The sequence below is a fragment of the Ylistrum balloti genome, unplaced genomic scaffold (genome assembly GCF_031769215.1).
Source record: "Ylistrum balloti isolate Yb309-2 unplaced genomic scaffold, AGI_CSIRO_Ybal_v1 Utg369908, whole genome shotgun sequence".
NCBI classification, from domain to species: Eukaryota; Metazoa; Mollusca; class Bivalvia; order Pectinida; family Pectinidae; genus Ylistrum; species Ylistrum balloti.
Genome location: NW_026782032.1, coordinates 481,817 through 502,297, shown reverse-complemented (window position 1 = coordinate 502,297; position 20,481 = coordinate 481,817). Strand labels below are relative to the sequence as shown.

The window sequence follows — 20,481 nt, the reverse complement described above, 5'->3', positions numbered from 1 at the left end:
CAAACGACATTATATAAAAAATATGAATTTTAATTGAAGTTGGTATTCTTGGAATGTCTAACTGCCATTGATGGGATATAGACATGAAAATTGTAGATACATAATCGTGTCATTGGCAAACAAATAGCAGCTGTTTGCAAAATCAAAACTTGTAAGACAAGATGATATTGACACATACACAACGAAAGAAGAGCACTAGTAGGATTGCTGACAAGTAAAATAGCTTGGACCAATTGTCGTGCTGTACTAGGATGACTGACTTGCCAGTTCAGTGACATAAAACAAATATTTCCAGTTTGGTAATAAATTACTGTTATTCACTTTCTAACTTTTCAACAAATTATTATCATGAGGAAAGATATACATTGGCAATTTATTTTTGGCACTACAAATTTAAATCAAGGTTTCACAACGGAGGTACAGTCAGCTTATAAAATGGTGTAAGACTTAACTCAAAATGATGCAAGCTAGGTAATGTTGTGTTACTATTTATTCAAATAATTTCACAAAGAGAACAATAAAATTGTATTCAACAATTGATAAATATTGATATTTTATACAAAATATACAGTATCAAAGACAACAGGGAAAGCTAAAGACTACAGTATGCTTCAAATTTTACAAAATCTCTTCTCTTAAAACTTCCAGAAATAGGAGAATTTCTGCTTAAGGGACAAAAATTATAACTGAAGGAGTATTCAGCAATTGCCATGTAAATATTTCTTTTAATGTTATATTATTAAATTGCAGCAAAACAAACCCTGCCATGATAAAAGGTAAGTATTGTGGAAAAAAAGTAATAGATAAATTTTGTAAAAAAAAAACAATAATAAAACTTTAAATAAAAGAAAAATAAAATCAATTAGAGATTTATATGTAAAACAGTTCGGAAAATCAAGATAATTTAAATATATATGCTCCTGACACAAATTTGATGAAGAGCAAGAACTCTGTAATTAAAGGGCCATGGGCCCTGATACATAGTAAATATGACTGATAAGTGTATATAAAGGCACTGCAGATATGGGCCAAGGTGTTTTTTGTCCAATCTCATCAACTGATAGACTAATAGTTATATATAGATATTTTTAAATAAATTAATATTTTTACATAAATTGGGCTGCTTCAGTTTAAACAAAAATAACTGATACTTGAATAAGCATCTCTTAAAAACCAAATTTTTAGATGAACAATTCTTTTAATGGCAGAATTATTCTCTGAATCGAAACATATGGAAACTTAACAGAGTTTTCCATAGAAAATTTAGTCAGTAGTGAAACTTAGCATCTGTTCCATGATATCCTTGAGAAGTACATTCTTCGGGTTTCACATTGTTGCTAAAACTTGCCAAAACGATAAAGAATTTTGTGATACAAGTTCTCAACATTTATATAGAATTACCAAAACTTGCAAAACAGGGAAAGAATTTTGATATGTATTTTTTCAACAATTACATATAAATATATAGATATAAAATAGTTGAGCATGTTATTGAGTATGGTTTAACACATTTTAAACATTAACTTGTTGAAAGACTTACTACACGTTGGGGTTTAAATAACTAAAGAAGTTAACAATCATCAATGACCGCTGTTTTCATGATTGTTTAGTGCCATAGCTGCCATTTTGTCTTCGATGTCTGACTGTGCCTCCTCTTGTAAAACAGAAAATCTGTTAGTAATTTGACAAGTTCCATCTTGTTCTTCGGAATGATCTGCCTCTCCTCCCAATGATTTATCTGCCCCTTCTCCAGCTGAGTTATCTGCCCCTCCTCTAACTGAGTCTTTTTCACTGTTTGTTTCTTTTGAATTACTAATAGTTTGAGTATGTTCATTAGAGTTAGGGAACTCATCCATCCCTACTTCAGCTGGATGTTTGTCACTTTTTGAACTGCCACTATTTGAACTACCACAGTTTGAACTGCCACTATTTGAACTACCACAGTTTGAACTACCACTTGTCATATGATTTTCAGAAGGATCTACATCATCTGCTTCTTTCCTTTTCAATGCAGCATAGTCGTCACATTCCTGAGTACTTTGCAGAAATGATTTCCTGGAATTAATTCAATCATTACTTAATTCATCTTAAATCAACAAATGAATCTTCAGATATTTACAATAGACATATACTAATTCCTCAAATAACCACTCTTAAACTTTGATATACATACCTGCCCAGTAAGTACTTTCTGATAAATGTACCTCACAAGTAAGTACTTTCTGATAAACCTACCTCACCAGTAAGTACTTTATGATAAATGTCCCTCACATATAAGTACTTTCTGATAAACCTACCTCACCAGTAAGTACTTTCTGATAAACGTACCTCACCTGTAAGTACTTTCTGATAAACCTACCTCACCAGTAAGTAATTTATGATAAACGTACCTCACCAGTAAGTACTTTATGATAAACTTACCTCACCAGTAAGTACTTTATGATAAATCTACCTCACCAGTAAGTACTTTCTGATAAACCTACCTCACCTGTAAGTACTTTATGATAAATGTAACTCACCAGTTAGTACTTTCTGATAAACATACCACACCAGTAAGTACTTTACGATAATCCTTACTGACCAGTAAGTACTTTATGACAAACATACCTCACCAGTAAGCACTTTATGACAAACGTATCTCACCAGTAAGTACTTTCTGATAAACCTACCTCACCTGTAAGTACTTTCTGATAAACCTACCTCACCATTAAGTACTTTCTGATAAATGTAACTCACCAGTATGTACTTTATGATAGACCTACCTCACCAGTAAGTACTTTATGATAAACCTAACTCACCAGTAGTACTTTAGATAAACCTACCTCACCAGTTATTTAACAACAATTGTAAAACACATCATACCATCTTAAATGTATCACTTATAGAAGTGTTCAATGGGTTTACTATGGAAGGAAATAAGAGTCTCGATGGATCAGTTATCTGCTTATGATGCCATCCCAGCGACCTAATAAGACTGATTTCAACTAGCACTGTTGTTGAGAAAGCAAGATTTTCAAGATAGTCCACAAATAGAAAACAGAAATGGAGGTATGAGAGAGCAAAGCAGGTTATTACAGAAGTTACAAGATAGGAAAGATGACAGAGGGTTATTACAAAAGTTATAGAGGTAGGAGAGATGACAGAGGGTTATTACAAAAGTTACAGAGGTAGGAGAGATGACAGAGGGTTATTACAAAAGTTACGGAGGTAAGAGAGACCAAAGAGGGTTATTACAATTGAAATAAAGGTGAGAAAAGACCATCAAGGGTTAGAATGATAGAAATAATCTTGTTATACCCTTTGTGTTGGGGTACTATCAACAAAATTTTGTTACACCTCTGGTGTAGGGTTTTTCTATTAGAATTGTACTTTCAAACAAAATTTGGATAATTTTTTCACATATAGAGATGACACACAGCCTAATAATGGATTCTGATGTTTAATTTGGGATCCCTATCAAGTCCGCGACAATTTTTTCCTTTCTATAGCCTAATAATCTAAAATAAAATGCGGAAATAACAAAATTCTAAATCAAAACATTGTGCACACAAATAAAGATAATTACCAAAGTACAGGGAATTTGTCTGCCACTTCTTCCATACTCGTAGTTCCTTCTTCAAATTTCTGTAATGTCCAACGTAGGAACTTGGCACCAAGATTCTGTTTAAGGAATTATATAGTCTAATTAGATTTATATAAATACACACAAGGTACAGCTAGACATTATTTGTCGTAATCCTGTAACTTTTTTGTATGAAAAAGTAAAAGTATATTTGATCGATAAATGGTTTTGTTCAAAGAGTAACTCAAATATGTTTTCTTGATCCAAATTAAAACAACACAAGAGCATGTGAGTTGTTCCACTTACATTCCAAAAGATGACAACTTCATCATCCAAAGTAAGCCATTTCTGTATCTCAAGCATTCTGTTCTGTGTCTGAAATAAATAAATAAATAAAAAATAAATAAATAAATAAATAAATAAATAAATAAATAAATAAATCAATCAATCAATCAATCAATCAATCAATCAATCAATCAATCAATCAATAAATATGCCATTTAAATAATGAAAATTTATGATGAAGCGTGGATAAATAAAATTAGTCTAGCATCAGTAAATTTGTTTATTTTGATTTATTTAATCAATACAATCAAAACAAAAATGATATCTTTAAACGATTATTAAGAAGACATCAGAAAATAAAATGTAGACCATTTCTGTAAATCAAATCTGGCCATGAAATCACTTGTGCATTTTCACAGTGGTGCTACCTTTCTCAGTACTTTACTAATGGTGAATTTTTCCCTGTATTTTGATAGTGAGGTACATGCAGCCCGTAGCTTTTCCCTGATTGCTCGGCACATTATGTACCTGAAACAAAAACACATTCCATTATCTTAAGTTGGTTTGCATGCTGAATGATTGTGTTTAGCATATTCATGATAAATTTGTAAAAAGGTTTTTTCTTTCACACAAGCATGAAACTAAAACATATCCCTGTCACAGCCCTAAATACAGCAGATATATGTGTAGTTATAAAATAATTTGCTAAATTCTTTTTACAACAACTGTCAAACAAGTTATACCAATAAATCACCCTTTTTGACCCAGATTAAAGAATATCAAGGATATTACTAGGGGAGGAAACCTGCATACGCAGGGAATATCATTGATTTGAAATCCTGAAAACCTGGCTAATGGTAAGAACATTACCCAGTGCACCATCCGTCCACCCCAAATTTATGAATTCTCTAGTGCCTTCTTATCTTGATAAATACAACAGAGCTTCCATTTCATATGTGATTTATGAACCAAATCTGAGAACTTCTCCTTTGATGAGATAAAAACGAAAAATTTGTGACAAGTTTCATAAACATATAATAAATGGAAAGAAATTTCATAACTATTTTTTCACCTGATCAATTATTATTTATAAATATTGCAGAAAGCATATTTCACTACATCACAGTTTAAGTCCTACCGGATGTCAGTCTCGTTCATCTTTGATTGATTCATTATCCAACTATCTGGTCAAATGTAGTACTATGAAATTGTCACTTTTGGTTTTCATTTGTCAGCACCGTTAAATTGATAGGTGCATATAACAGTTCAATTCACTTAATAGTGTGTATAGACTACAAGAGCCTGGCTGAATAAGACTACTCAGCTCTATATCTATGGTCTCCATAGTGATCCACAGATGTTTGGCCTCATTTCATTTTGTTTTTTGTTTTTTTTTGTGTCACAGTAGGCAAAAAAATGATACCGAAGTGAGTTACTTAGGTATCGTCACAATAACAACAAGATGATTTTAATCACCAGAATAAACACTATAAACATACATACAAGTTTAAACGGTGATCTTGATTCAGCACATCCATGCTGAAACTATTCCGCTACATGATAGCACGAAATGAAGTCTCTATATACTGTTGATATAGGAATTCTTGTGGATGCAATTTGCCAAAAAATAATTAAACTCTCAAATTTGATTGCGTCTAATTAAAAAGTTTCCAATATACTTTTTGGAAACAATATATGCCATATATAAATATGTAAAGTGTTATAAGTGTGGGTAGAGAATTTTCTCACTGTCTTTATTGGTCATGTTTGAAGGAATCCTCACATAACCTTACCATACTGTCTTCTTCTTTAGAAGTCCCATGACTACCCCCTGATTGTCAAGGAAATATAACACTTCTCCCTCAAACTGGTAACCTCCTCGTATCTGGGGGGAAAAAATTACAGTTTTTATCAGAAAGTGTTTCCAATGCATAAGAGAGTTGAGGTCTGACCTGCAAGGTCAACAATATGTTCGCATATATATTTCTTTGCTCAGGTTTTGTTTTCAAAGTAAAATGCTGTTAACCCATTTAATTAATGACATTTCAATTAATTTCAAAATTCTTGTAACAAAATGACACAAAAAATCACTGGTAACTTCTCAGCCCTGTAATACTGTGTATTACTTATATAACTATTCTGTATTGTTGTATAAATCACCTTTTTTAAATTTCCCTGGGGTATTCATTATATCATTACTTGTATACTTAAAATTAAGATGTATGCAAAATAATTCAGGAGCTGAACAGATCCTAACTTTTTTTACCTCCTTCATCCTTTTGTCCAGATCTGGGATGTCTACTCTGTTGTATTTAACTGTCTTTAGACCTAAAGCTTGAGCTATCTGTGGAAAAAATATACAGTTTTTCTTTTAGTGGTTCTACAAGGAAATTCATTGGAAACCACTTAATGTCATTAAGTGTATGTCCCTTTCCAGTTAATACCACATTTCGCTTCAAACATCTCATTAATCCCTATATATTTCATGTAATCAACATCTGATATTGTGATTTATTTCTATGTGGACAATGCTTAATATCGCTTCATTGTGACAACTATCATTAAAAAAACACAGGTAAATCACAGGTAAGTGAGGACAAGAACTCAACAGCCATTCGTCACTCCTGGATGCCATATGTAAACATCATAGCTACCCTAATGGCCGATTATTCACATCTCACGATTCCCAAATAAAAGATCAGTTTATTATCACATTATCCATCACAAATGGATCATGTTATTAACCAGTATCCATTGTACATGAACGTTTGTTATGTGAGATTAATCATTGAAAAAAAATAAAGAATGTTTCCACATCTTGCTTCACTGTTCATTCTAAATATTTATAATATTGAATGAAAATATTTTTTAAACTAAATATTGGTAATACTGAATCTGTCAACCCCAAGAGAGACACTTTTACACATTAATGAAATGTATCATTATGGCGCTGAATCAGAGTACAGCAGGACCTATGGTAAAACCTATGACAAATGACTGTAATACAATTTAGGTAAGATTGTAAAGTTAGAAACAAATAAGTTGTAGGGAACTAGAAAATATCTATACAACATAAATACAATGTATGTCATTTTTATGTGCTTTTCCTTGGAAATTATAAAAAGTATTAAAATCTATAAGTGTACATCACATGACTGTATGTTTACCCATATTTCCATATCACACTATCATAAGCTTAAGTGTTAATAAAAGGCTTACTTAAGAACCATTTTATTTTTAATCAAAATTTATGAAATCAGAAATTGTTTTATAGTAATATTAGACGAACATGTTTTTCTTCAAAAATTAAAGTGCTACTGGAGCATACAGTGTCTTTTGATAACAATGTACCAAGACACAGTTTGTCGCTTTTAAAACCTCATCAGAAGTTCAAAGTGCTATCAGGCTGTCCAGCACTTCTTGACAAAAAATTAGGGCTAAAATTACAAAATTTTAGGGCAATTTTAGGGCTAAAATAAGGAATTTTGTAACTAGAATAGGGAGTATGAAAGCATTAAACTGACTTACCGTTGCAAATTTGACAAAATAGAAACTAACATACAATGCCTTAATAGCAGGAAAGGTGTCTTCCAGGGTTTCAGTGTCCCAGCTGCTGTTGGCTGTGACCTTAAGAATCACACCTCTGTCACTCAGTCACAACCAATAACAATCTGGGTACATAGATCCACTGTTAAACTGCCTTTCATGGTCTACCCTGAATTAGAACTACAGACTACATTAAAATACATTTTAAGTATAAATTTAATGAAAACATTTTCAGTAAATTGTAAGAAATATAAAAAAGTAGGAACTGAAGTGAAAAATTAGGGCTTTTTTTAGGAATTCCCTTTAAATTTTTCATTTTTTTTTAGGAATTTTAGCAAAATTGAAAATAATTGGGAATTTTTAGGAATTTTAGGGACGCTGGACAGCCTGTGCTATTTATGACTTAAATTTTTAACTTCGGTTAGAGAGTATTATTATGATTTTTACTTTGAATTATCAGAGTTTATCAAGTTTTCGAAATTCAAGAATTTCCAAGATTTTATTACTTACATAATGAGAGAATTTTGCCAGGACAGACAAAGTACTCTAAGTCAAACAGGTTTTCTGAGTTCAAATTAACAATGTTCAACAGCATTATGATATTTCTAAATTGTTGAGAGGTTTACAGATAGACCAGAAGACCAGTGTACAACTAAAGCAAACATTACAAAAGTGATGCATAGGGAAAAAACATAGGTGGGCATGTAACCTTACCTCTATACCAATGTGTGGTGGAACAGCTGCCACATCTTCTCCTGAGGGGTCAAGGTCACAGCGTGTCCATGTGATAAAGTGTAGCTCTGGACTGAAACAGTAGCAATATCATTCACACTTCTGGTATTTTGGATTCAATATATCTTTTTATGAAAAATCACATACCAAGCACAGTAAACAAAAACAGGCCAAAGCATCTCCTTAAAGTAGCTAGTGGCTACCACACTGAATATGGCAGAATATTGGCCACGTCAGATTTATTTCATAATACATGCATGAAATGATTCCCAAAACAAATAGTTCACTCCTTAAAATTTCCATCCCATTTGATCAATTTTCTTCCTAAAATGAGATAAAAAGCCTCTTTCCCAAGTAAAACGAAAAAAGAAACCCTAAAATATATCAAGGTTTACTGCACAGGGACTTGGCGTGAATTCCCAACCATATATACATATATATATGGACCATGGGGTCTGTAATTAGTGCCAAGTCCCTGTGATTTATAATATGTGGCAATTTCTGCTACTTAAGTATGTAAAATAATCACCTTTGTGATCCTATCCTTGTAATTATTCATTTTGAAGGTAACAAAAACTTCAAATGTTCAAATTATTGATTTTTAATCAATATAGAGAGAAGGTTCAGAAATAGGATATAGGAAGAATTTTCACTGCCAAATTTTTTTCAAATTATCTCCCTTCGACCATTCCTCTGCACCAAGTTCACTGCTTACCCAGACAGATGAGAAAGATCTTCAACATGTTGGTGGTCAGGTGCGAGGATCTCAAACACTCCAGTGAACTTACTTGTCACCAGGAATTTCAACAGCCTATAGAGAATACAAATCTATATGTAAAGTAATGTTTAAAGTGTTACATAAGTTTCAGCATTAAACATCAAAATTCAAAAATTTTTACGTCAATTTACAAAATATTAAATTTATAAACTTCAACATAAAAAAAGATATAAGACATGTTGAACTAATGTTTTACCTCTCCTTCTCCTGGGGATTCATTTTATCTATGGAGTCCATGATCGTCGAACACACCTCTCTGGCAATACGGAAGCGAGGCTCTCCATATCTTCTGATATCCTCTTATAGAAGATTAAGTATAGAAGTAATATGTAAAACCTTTGTTGTATCTAATGATATGTATAACAGCTATTTAATTTGTTTGTCATATATATGAGTTGCTGATAACAACAGAAAAAATATTCACTTGTAAACAAAATCTTATCTATTGAAAATGTATTGAGAAATTTCAGATTTAAATTAAATAAAATTTTTCAAATTTCTGTGAAACATAACTTTAAATTTTCCATTAAATGAAATCAGAATATGGTTTTCTATTACATACAGAACAAAATTACTGTAAAACAATTTTATTTCATTTACTTTTTTTTCTTACCTTTTCTCCTGAAAAGCATGTGAACATTTTTGGAGCCCCCGCACAACACATACTCTCCACCAATCATACAACAGCTCAAATGGGCTGCCTCTCCATTGGCTTTCCTTGTTGCTATGACAACAGATGCATCATCTAGGGACTAATGTAACAAAATATTGAACAATAATCAGAAAAAAGGAAAAATTATTTTGTTATTTGATCTTAAAAGATTGGCATTGACAGAAAACAGCTGTATTTTAGCATATGTGGTAATTTGATAGAATTACTCTCTAAATTTACTTAAATGTTACGATTAGAAATATTAACAGTAGTCGAAATAAGTGATTTTACATGTTGTAATGAACAAGTTTATTGATGAATAAACATAAATCGCTGTAATATCCAATGAAGTTTGGAACTATGTTTCCACGCGGAGCAATTATTTTTATGTCCGTAATCAGGCACAATTCAGCGTAACATCAATGTCAGGTAAACACAAACTGTTTAAGTTTCAATAGTCTGCTTTTCAATCAATGTTGCTGGATAGATAGAATACAGAAAGGCAAAAGTGGTGAGCCACTTTCTTAACCCTCGCCAAAACACAGCTTACATTGTAAGACACTGACCATGTATTCTCTATATCATAATATCCAATATTGTTAAACAAAAGACACAGTATTCATTGTTTGTAAAGAAAAATTTATATTCACTAAACAAAAGTAGATAAATAAGAATGTTGTGTACATACTACTGCAGGATCACATTTTTGTGGGACTCAATTTATGTGGTTTTTAACTTTTTCTAAGACACTTGATTTCATGGTAAACTATAAATAAAAATATGTACTTATACTAATTTCAACAATTCATCGGTATATGAATTTCTAGGTTCAGTTGACCCATAAAATCAACAACAACAAAAATCCCCCACAAATCTCAATGACTTTACGGTAGATCTTCCTCTCTGTTTTCATTACTAATATTCCTATACAAATGAAAAAATGTATGTGTTTCAGAAATAGAAGTATTTTGTGTTCATCATTTTCTACTAACCTTTGTGAAATACTTCTGCCATACAAAAGTGTCTCCACTCTCTCTGTCGTCATCATCACCCAGGCCTCCTGTAAACTTTTTCATGGCCTGTAGAACACATGACACACCTGTCTCTGGTCCCGATGTCAGGTGGAGGAAGCAATTACCTCTTGCCACCTACAAATATCAAGTGATTGATAAAAGTTTTCATGATTTTTTATCAAAACCTGTTCTTATAGGAAAGCCTATAAAATCACTACATTGATTTTAAAGGAAAAAATATTGACCTTGTTCAACAGACTTCTTTCTCACTTAATGAAATAAAACACAAAATTTAAGAATGATGGCAGGTGAAGACGGACGGAAGGATGGCAGAATGTCCCGATGGATGGACGGACGGATGGACAGATGGATGGAAGGAGTCATCATATTGATGACTTTAAAGAAAAAAATTGACCTAGTTCAGCAGATTTCTTTCTCATTTTTCGATGGATGAATTATGACACTAGGAACTGATCACAAAAATTGAAATTTTAAAGTTTTTAGCTCCATCACAACAAATGAAAAGTCCTACTAAAATAAAGTAAATTTTATCACTTTCATCATCTTAGGGTTTCAAAATTCTGAAATGCATGTAAATTATATTGGTCAAACATCAAAATATCATAATTATGTTGATCTGAACTTGAGCATGTAGAAAAACACCACCAAGGACTACCAAGTTAGTACCCAATATGAGTTTGGTTCTCGATTCTACAGACTTCTATTGATTGGTGGATTAATAGCTGGGTTTATTGTCCTGTCAACAGCCTGGGTAATTTTGTGGCAAGGTTTCACTGAACAACATGCAGGAGGCTCCTCACAGGCAGTCAAGAGTAATTGGAATAATCTCTTGCAAACGACACAATCACATATACCTATCCCTATTTCAGCTTCCTGAGAAATACGAACTGTTAAGGTTGGGAATGACTTCAACCACATAACTTCAAATGTGGTTGTGTATGCCAACATTACTACCACTGAGCTATCAAAACTCACTTTCAGGATCCCTTCATATCTATGTAATGATGGGTTCTTTTTTTCTCCAATATACTAGATACCTTAGAAGAAGATGAAGTAACTAATCATAGAACTTGTATCTGATTAAATAAAAAATTATTAAATTACATGATGTCGGGTGTTACAAACCTTGCGTCTGATAAGATCGTTGTTGTCATAAATAGCATCATCAGGCCCTCTGGAGAAAACTTTGACATCTACCAATTCACCCTCAATACCCTCTGGCAAAATACCAATTGGAACACCAGCTTTCACACACCGAAGTTTGGATTCATGCCGGGCCCAAAATAACCACCTGACAGTAAAGATTTTAATTTAAAAGCATGTCATTTATATTTTGATAAAAATAATTAGTTATTAAATACATTATACTCTTTTTTTTTTATCATTTCATTCATGTATTTAGTGAATTATTTTCTTCGTCATCTTCGCGGAATATTATTGAGCCTCTATAAAAAAAAATAGTGGATAATAAGATAGCCAAGGTATAATTCACCAGTTTTCACAATTATCAGTAATACTTGTATACAATTCATATCTAGAGTTACTTCCCTTCCATTAGTCCCGTTCAAGATAACGAAAAACCAACTTACTTCTCAGCTTGTTCGTGGTCCCTTTGGTCTTGTTTCAAAAGTGATCTCTCGAATAATAACTTCAGAAACACATCTGTCTCTTTGTAAAATGGATTTCCATCCAACTTATCTAGAATACATTGTCTCAGTTGGTCATGATGTCCCGTTGCAGAAGCCATGTCACTTATGTCGTACCCGTTTGCTTTCAGTGTTCGCTAAGTTTTGCATTACTTCTGGTTATGAAGTTTTTGATTGCACAAATAATGTAATATCACGTGAGTTACCCGTGATAAGGAAGATGCAACATCTGAGTAACACATAAGTAGTTCTGTGAAACGAGTATGTAATACCGGAAGTGGGCGTGTCCTCTGTCGAACGTAAACAGTTACACATGTGCGAGTATAGTCCTGTCTTGTCTCTGCTTCCTGGATACCGTAAACAAAGACGTTTCTGAAGATTTACAGTGAACAACAAATTGTTATCTAGACGACACGAGATACAGCTAGAAGTATAGGCTCACTTAACTTCAAAAAATTACGCATGAAACAAGTATCGTGCATGATTTAAATGTGGTGCATATCGATTTGTTTTGAAACACGGCACTAGAAAAAAAACATCAGTTTGGCCTATGTCCACGAAGACATGGATTAGATATGTAAATTATCAATAATTACAAATAAATACAACTGAGTTTTCAATGACAACATCACTCCCCTATTGAAATATTAGAAGATATCGTTGATAGAATGTCACGTGGTACTTAATGTTCCTGGAATTTCTATCTAGCTCAGATATTGATTATGCCGTGACTGCACGTGTTTCTATCTCTCCGCGTGTACGTGCACGCCCCCATCAATGCCATGGATACTGAACATACAGCATAACAGTTGTACTGTAGTTTTGATTACCAATGGACGAGAATATAAAGGTGCTTTGGCAAAACTTCTAAGTATTAATCCTCCATGTTTATACTGTCCTAAATTTTAAATTGATACTGAATTAACGACTAGTTTCAGTGTTTTCCCTGACAACGGCATTTCAAGGCAAAACACTTCTACGTGTACAGACCAATAACATGATGACTTTCCGGTATATCACGAGCTCATCGTTCTAGTCTTTCGTTGACCTGTAAATGTTATCGCTTATACAATCATTGTGTTGTTAATGTATTTTTTTTAATATGATACCGTAAATAGTATATTCAATGTAAACGAGTTTGATAATGTGTCAAAACTGACACAACGTCAGTCAGGTCTGGATTCCTGGAATAATCAATTAATTTTCAAAAAATGGCCTTCCACCCACCGTCTCCTGTCTCTGTCTGCATGTTAATATCCATGGTAACGTATACACCAGACTGCACATGTCGGTGTCACAATACAAGTACAAGTGAAATCGATTTCCGGATTGAGGATTGGATAGTTAATAAATAAAACAAGACATTGATCGCTTTTAACGTAATCAATGTTATGTGATATTGTTTTGTAATATGTGCAATTTAAGAATAAGTAAGAGAATAGTTATAGTTGATGAATTTTCAATCCCGCGCACAAACTGATTATAAAAATTTATTAGATTCATCAAAGAACTTTTTTATTCGATTCGACACACTATCTGGCGGAGGCGATGACGTATGCGCCTCTGAATTGTTCATATCACCGAACGGGTTGCATGCATGCTGCCCATCCCCGCCCATCTGTATCTGGGCGGCGACAGATGATGAGCACTGCTACATCACCGCTGCTTAGTTACCTGTTTGTTAATTATACCGATGCAAAATAAATCAGCACAGGGGATTCTTGCGTTTATTAACAATCACATTCTCAACCTTTTCGATTTAGATATTAATAATAAGGCGATTCATACAAACACTTAAAGTTGTATCACGGGTGGCTAATATTTTGTAAAATTATGGACTATGATAAAGACTATAGCCAAGTCTGTGTAAATAAGAAACTAAACGCAATTCATGAAATAACTTGTAACTTAAATCAGAGAATAGACATTGGAAAATCTCGAGAGATCAAGGAACTTATATTTTTAAAAATCCCGTGGTGTACCTTTGCGTTATTATAGGCTAATATGTATAAGTAAGTTCTTTCAAATAGAGTTGAAAATGTTATTGATTTTTTTTTTTTTTTTTTAAATCAAATTTATACCTCTGGAAACGTAAATTCGATTTAAAAGTTCAGCTGGAGAAAAAAAAAAAGAAAACTCCCATACACAAAGATTCATTCAGTGAAGTGTGCTTTGACTAACACGAAACCTTTTCCAAGAAACATACGATATTATTGGTTGTGTGTTAACGTCCAGTAAAAAAAATGTGGTTTTAAACGTACACATTGCTGTGTCTCCCCCCTTAACGACATAGTATAGCGAGTGTCATTTCTTACCTGTATATGTACATACCGCGTGTTGTAGTGAAGGTTGAACAAGACTTCACATAAGTGGAACGTGCTGTCGGACAATTAAGATAGAAAAACTATCGATATTACACAGTACAGTCAGTTGACTGTTCACCTAGCACACAGACCTCTCCTGTTTTCGTAAATGTCACATTGCCAATTATTTCCCTGCTAAATGGGAAGTGCTACTGTTACATTCAAAATTTACTGAAATATATCGACACTTACGAATAAATCTGTACTTAATGTTTAACACAGTGTTTTAGACTCCTGTCCGGTTCACATTTCTAGCTGCTTGATTTATTGTTTATTCAAAAACACGTTTTTTTTCTGTCTATCGATTGTGACTCTTAATTTCCTTCCGGTATCAAAAAGCTGGTCTATAAATATCCACACTCAAATCAGATTAAATGAATGCAGTATGAGATTACAGAAATGTGCTAAGCAAGAGGCAATCCCATTAATAAGTCCATATGTAGAATTCAAGAGTCACGTAACCAGGTAACATCAATAGCGTCGTTTAGTTTTGCAGATGGCAATCATATGCGTTATAAATACCAAAAGGATAAAGGTAAATACAATATGAGGCGGTTATGCCCTGGAATGTCAGCTAAACGAAGCATGATGCTTCTATTTATTATTTTCAATATTCATCTTTGAAGAGATTTTTTTTCAGTTTTTTAATTACTTTTGATATTCCTTCATTAATGTCAGTTTATGTACTGGTAAAAATTTAAATGATATTGGCGTAACCTGCATTTTAAATTAATGTTAGGGGCAGAATGAAATGTAGGCAAATGTAGCTAGATAATATCTTTTGAGTAGACAGTTCTCAATTCATTTCATATTCCTATAGTGAACATCATCATTAAAGTTTGATACATATTATAAAAAGACGTGAATAGAGATTAAAACAAAGACGCTTTCTAATGCTTTATAACATCACTTAATCGTAGTAAGTGGAGCGAAAACTATCCCTGTATTTGCTCTGTTATCTACTGACTCTGCCATAATCAGTCACAGTTAAGATGTAAAATTATTTGGATTTCATCAACCCTGGATTGGTAAATTGGTCCTTTTCCTGGATCATTGAGTTAAATTCCTTAACACCATATAATGTTATAGTTTTTCATCAAAACAAAGTGTTCAACATTAAAGTCCATTTTTGTGATGTAAATTATTCCAAAAATTTAAAAGTTAAATTATATATCTGGCATCAAATATTTGTGAGTTTACTGTGATATCAAAATTAAGTTCAATCAAATCTCTTTCTTTTAAACGTGTAAAATTTAATGGAATTTGTTTTCGTATGAAATCAATGGTTCCTATTTTCAGATAGAGAAATTTTGGCATGCACATAACTGGTTCAGTTTCCCGACAGAACATCGTAGTTCAGATGAAGCCCAAATATCAGCTAAGTTAACACTAATCACCATTTCAGATGTTTTGACTCAATAACAGAAGTAACATTGTGTATATCCCTAATTTCATACTATACATTGCACACAGGTTTCAATATTTCAAAGTCATGTTGGCAGGCTGCGCCAATAGGCTAGTGTGCCAAGATATTCTGTTCGTAAAAGCAGAATTTTTTTTCCGTTAACCATAACTATCGTTTGTTTTATGAATAGAGGTACTACAATTAGCATAGGAAACTACTTTTAATATGTGCATCGGAGATACACATATATGACATTACCCCTAAATTACCCTTTGCAATGAGGTAGCAGAAAATTTGTCTGAAATTTTGCAGTCGTTTCAGTATGTCTCTAAACTAAATCTGAAGTGAATATTAACTTTAGTAGTCACGTCTCAAAGTCAAAGTTTTTGTCTCGAAACTACATCAAGAAAGTAAACTTCATATCATCTAATCGGTGCATTCAAATGTATATTCTACAATGTAATCCTATTCCATGTTTGAATGGAAAAGTACAAGTACTTTACAAGAAACCAAAATATTCACCAAGTTGAAACCCAAGTCCAGTCTCTCAGCATCCCTAATGATATGTTGAGGTGTCAACTAGTCTTTCTAAATGCTGCGTCTTGGTTATGTTGGACTATACTTCTCAAGGAACCCGTCTAAACACAATTTTTTAAAGAGAATTAAGCTGTAACTGTGAACAGTTTGATGGTGGTATAAATTTAGTCTCATTTTTAAACCAGTTGTCTGAAGGTGTAGCAGCATATCATCCAAACCTTTTCAAAGAAATCCAATATTCTTAGGTGGGACTCAGAAATTTTGAATTCTCTTGATCTTCTATTCATCAGTAGTCTTTTAACTGACTACAAATCAGAATCTAGTATGGGAATTACAATTCAAGCACTCGGATATCATCCATGCTTTTAACCTTTTTTTTTCGTGGTGCTCAAATTTGTCACCACACATCACCCACTGTGTAAATCAAGTTTCCAACAAAACTCTCTTTGCCTATTTCTATCATTTTTCCCCATCAGACCAAAGTGCTTGATCGTGTAAAACCCTAATAGAGTCTGTGATTGAAAAACAACAAATATAACTGATAAGTATATTTGGCATGTATGTACATCAATATACAATTTATTTACTATATGGAAGTATTTACAAATTGATCATAATGTGTGTAGTAACATTTGTAATATTACCATGACTCGGACTGAAATGAGATTTTACTGTGATGATAAGTTGGGACATACGTTCAACAAGTTTTAACAAGTAATCTGGTATATATTGCAACATATCCCCAACTGAATACAAGACACCTAGATTCATTTCTAGTTATCTTTATTCCAACATTTATAAAAATTTCTTTCATCTGGCATGAGTTCACATAATCGAAATTCAGCTAGCCATCCCCTGTATAACTGCAGTGTTTTGCCAAAAATATTCCTGAGATTGTTTTGTTCATTTTGTGGAGAAATGGCCATTAGTTTTAAATATTAAATATGGCTATTAAGTGCCTTAACTAGCACTCAACAACAGGCAGGTACATGGATATGATTGTAAAATGAACACTTCAGCAATGGCCATGGCATTTCACTTTTTGGTTTGATATCACAAGACAGCACTATGTTATGGTACAATCTTCCCCATCCTGTTTCCATAATGAATATCTTTGACTGTAAACACTGGCAGAATTACTAGTGCTCGATGACAATTTAATTGAGCCATGCCCGATGATCATACTGCCTGAAAAATGTCCTCTTCCTAATTTCTTTTCACATTGTTGTTCTTCTTGAGTAGCATTTTTAAAATTTGTTGCATATATATATACATTGTCAATGTTTAATGTCAAAATGATGTTATTTATTTTGTTGCTTCGATTGTACTGGTAGGTATAATTTGAATTCTGCAGGTAATTCATCTTCTGAATAAAGTCTGTCTGAGAAGTACACACGACGGATCCTGCAGTTTGCATGAATCTGAAAAAACAAGAACATAGGAAATTACTTAGTGAACATGTTTCAGACTTTTTGTTCCATTTGCACAATTTTTTTTTGTCAAATTTTAAAAGCCTGATTTAGAAAATTAATTTCTGAATTATGGTTCAAATTTCTTTGTGGTTCAGTAACCATTTTATTTGATAATTCAAATGTGAAAGGTTTATAACTCACCTGAACCCTAAGTGTTTCAATGTAATTTGTTCCGTAAGCTCTTCTTGTGAAATCTGACAAGTTGAACTGAATCTGATTCCAGCCATCGTCCAACCTCATTGGCATAGTACAGATGAAGGGCTTCACTCTTGTTGTGCTCTGGTAGTTACTTGCTCTGAAACGCCTTCGTACATTCTTGTCATCTAAAACCTGAAATTACACACGCAACATGTGAATGAATATTTGGAAACGAAGTTAAAAAATATGTAATTTCTTTCTTGAAATGTCAATTTTAAGAAATTTACTTTTGAAATTGAAATGTGTCAAAAACTATATTGAAAAACTGATGAATTTAAGCACCAGTAATTTGCAAGCATCACCTATGCAATAAGTACTCACCTGTACTTCAAATGTGAAATATTTCTTGAGATTTTTGATGATCATGACCAAGAATGGGAGTTTGATACCCAGTGTTTTCTTTGGATCTGCTGGACATGTGATGTATGTTGTACTGCAAAAGAAAAAATATATGCCATCAATATTTACTATTCAACCATCATATCCACAGGAACTATGTTTTGGCCTTAATTTAAAAACTAAAATGTAATTTATTTTGCAGTAGTCTATATGCTATATATTGCTGTTAAAAGTTGAAACCTTCAGTAAACAAATTTCAGGAGCAAATGGAAATTTATCATACATGCATACTTTCAAAACAATGATATGAAATAATTTCATAAAGAAATTTTAATCAACAGTTTATAGAAACAACGAAGCGATACCGTTTTTAAAATGAAAAGTGACTCATTATCTTTCATCTTTAACAACAGGGGAGATAACTTCTCCACAATTTTTATGTTTTGATATTGATACAACTTACCTAACATTTGTACCGACAATTTCTAAAACTAGAGACTGGATGTCGTTGTCTGTGATACGTTTTATGTGACCATTTCGCACCTGAAAAACAATGATAACGCAAATTTAAATTCAAACTGTCTTCGTTGTCGAAAACGAAATAAACAAAAAAATTGCAAATGGCGGATCACATCATAGCAACGGTAACATTACGAGTACATCATCAGTTAAATGTTAATTCCCCAGAAACATATTGTGATAACAATAATGACAATAAGTCTTTACATTATCTTGTGGTAAATTTGAAATAATATTCGATTAAATTTAAACAGAACCTCAATGATTGCTGTTGATAGAGTAAACACGTGTGATTACATGCAGATCAATTGTTGAATCGTTTTCGTCGCAATGTCTATACGATTTTTAAAGTATAATGTCTTATTTCCTTCAGAATAATAATGTTAATTAATCGTGACATACGTAATACAGTTAACATGGGAGAAGAATTTTAACCGAAGCCATAAACTGGCATATGTATGTAATACACAATGAAAACTGTTACAGCCACTTCCGTTTTAGATATCTCGAATCATTTTTATAATAAAAAGTTGGTTAAAATGCCGTTTGACAAAATATAACATGTCTTTGATCATTATTTAAATGTTTAAATGTAAAAATACAGTTAATCATCAACATTTATTGACTAAATATCAAGTAAGAAGCACTCGATGCACTTGTTGCCAGCCATGTCACTATGGCGATCGACTGATAACTGTCGTCTCACACAAAGATAATTCTCTTACCTTTTTGTCCCAAATCTGTAAGGGTTTACTTCCAATACTGTATAGTATTGATAAAAAGCCACTCTGAAATGTGTTCTTGAACATTTTTAAAGACTTGAATTTACACTAATACGTATCAAAACAGTACTTCTGGACCGCTGACTATCATAGGTCCTGCTCCCTCGGTGTTCACGTTGTCAAGTGAAAGACAGAGTGTGTGTAGCTAGTCTTAGCAAGTTGTCAAGGGCGGTAAGAAGGCCGCGCATGGATATAGTTGCTACGCTTGTATCCAAGGCACTACGCACCTTTTTGCAACCAAACTATTTCAAACTGTGTAAATGATAAGATATTTATACATCATATATGAAAAAATATATTATGTTACGTTTACTCACGATCATTACAATGATTTTAGTAAAACATCCTGGCGCTACATAAAAACATGGATATCCGGTTATGGTCGTGCTTCGTCCTTCCGGTCAAATATAGCATTTCTATATTAGGTACAATGTATCATGATTTAGTACTACCCTAAACCGTAGAAGGGATAACATGTCAACATTTAACTCGCGTACCTATGTTATGTTACATTGTATGGTGTTTACACTAGATTTATACTATCTTAGAGTAATCAACACTCTTGATTCGGGCATAGGTTTATAGGATATGATGACATGTTAGCAACCACGGTAACTATGATCATACTCTT

At 32.8% G+C, this 20,481-nt stretch overlaps 2 protein-coding genes across 2 annotated transcripts; both read right to left on the bottom strand.

Moving 5' to 3' along the window:
- Positions 1 to 893: 893 nt before the first annotated feature.
- Positions 894 to 12,445, bottom strand: LOC132546716 (uncharacterized). The gene is made up of 13 exons (XM_060210434.1): positions 12,179 to 12,445; positions 11,715 to 11,880; positions 10,548 to 10,703; positions 9,517 to 9,655; positions 9,100 to 9,202; positions 8,841 to 8,936; positions 8,108 to 8,198; positions 6,114 to 6,191; positions 5,641 to 5,732; positions 4,276 to 4,375; positions 3,869 to 3,937; positions 3,566 to 3,660; positions 894 to 2,055 (listed from the first exon to the last, which is right to left on the bottom strand). The coding sequence occupies exons 1-13, from the start codon at positions 12,334 to 12,336 to the stop codon at positions 1,581 to 1,583; spliced, it is 1,818 nt and encodes a 605-aa protein (XP_060066417.1). The 5' UTR covers positions 12,337 to 12,445; the 3' UTR covers positions 894 to 1,580.
- A 4,641-nt stretch (positions 12,446 to 17,086) lies between these two features.
- Positions 17,087 to 19,947, bottom strand: LOC132546715 (cilia- and flagella-associated protein 20). Its single transcript, XM_060210433.1, has 5 exons — positions 19,794 to 19,947; positions 19,013 to 19,092; positions 18,532 to 18,643; positions 18,154 to 18,342; positions 17,087 to 17,961 (listed from the first exon to the last, which is right to left on the bottom strand). The coding sequence occupies exons 1-5, from the start codon at positions 19,875 to 19,877 to the stop codon at positions 17,842 to 17,844; spliced, it is 585 nt and encodes a 194-aa protein (XP_060066416.1). The 5' UTR covers positions 19,878 to 19,947; the 3' UTR covers positions 17,087 to 17,841.
- Between the last annotated feature and the right edge of the window lie 534 nt (positions 19,948 to 20,481).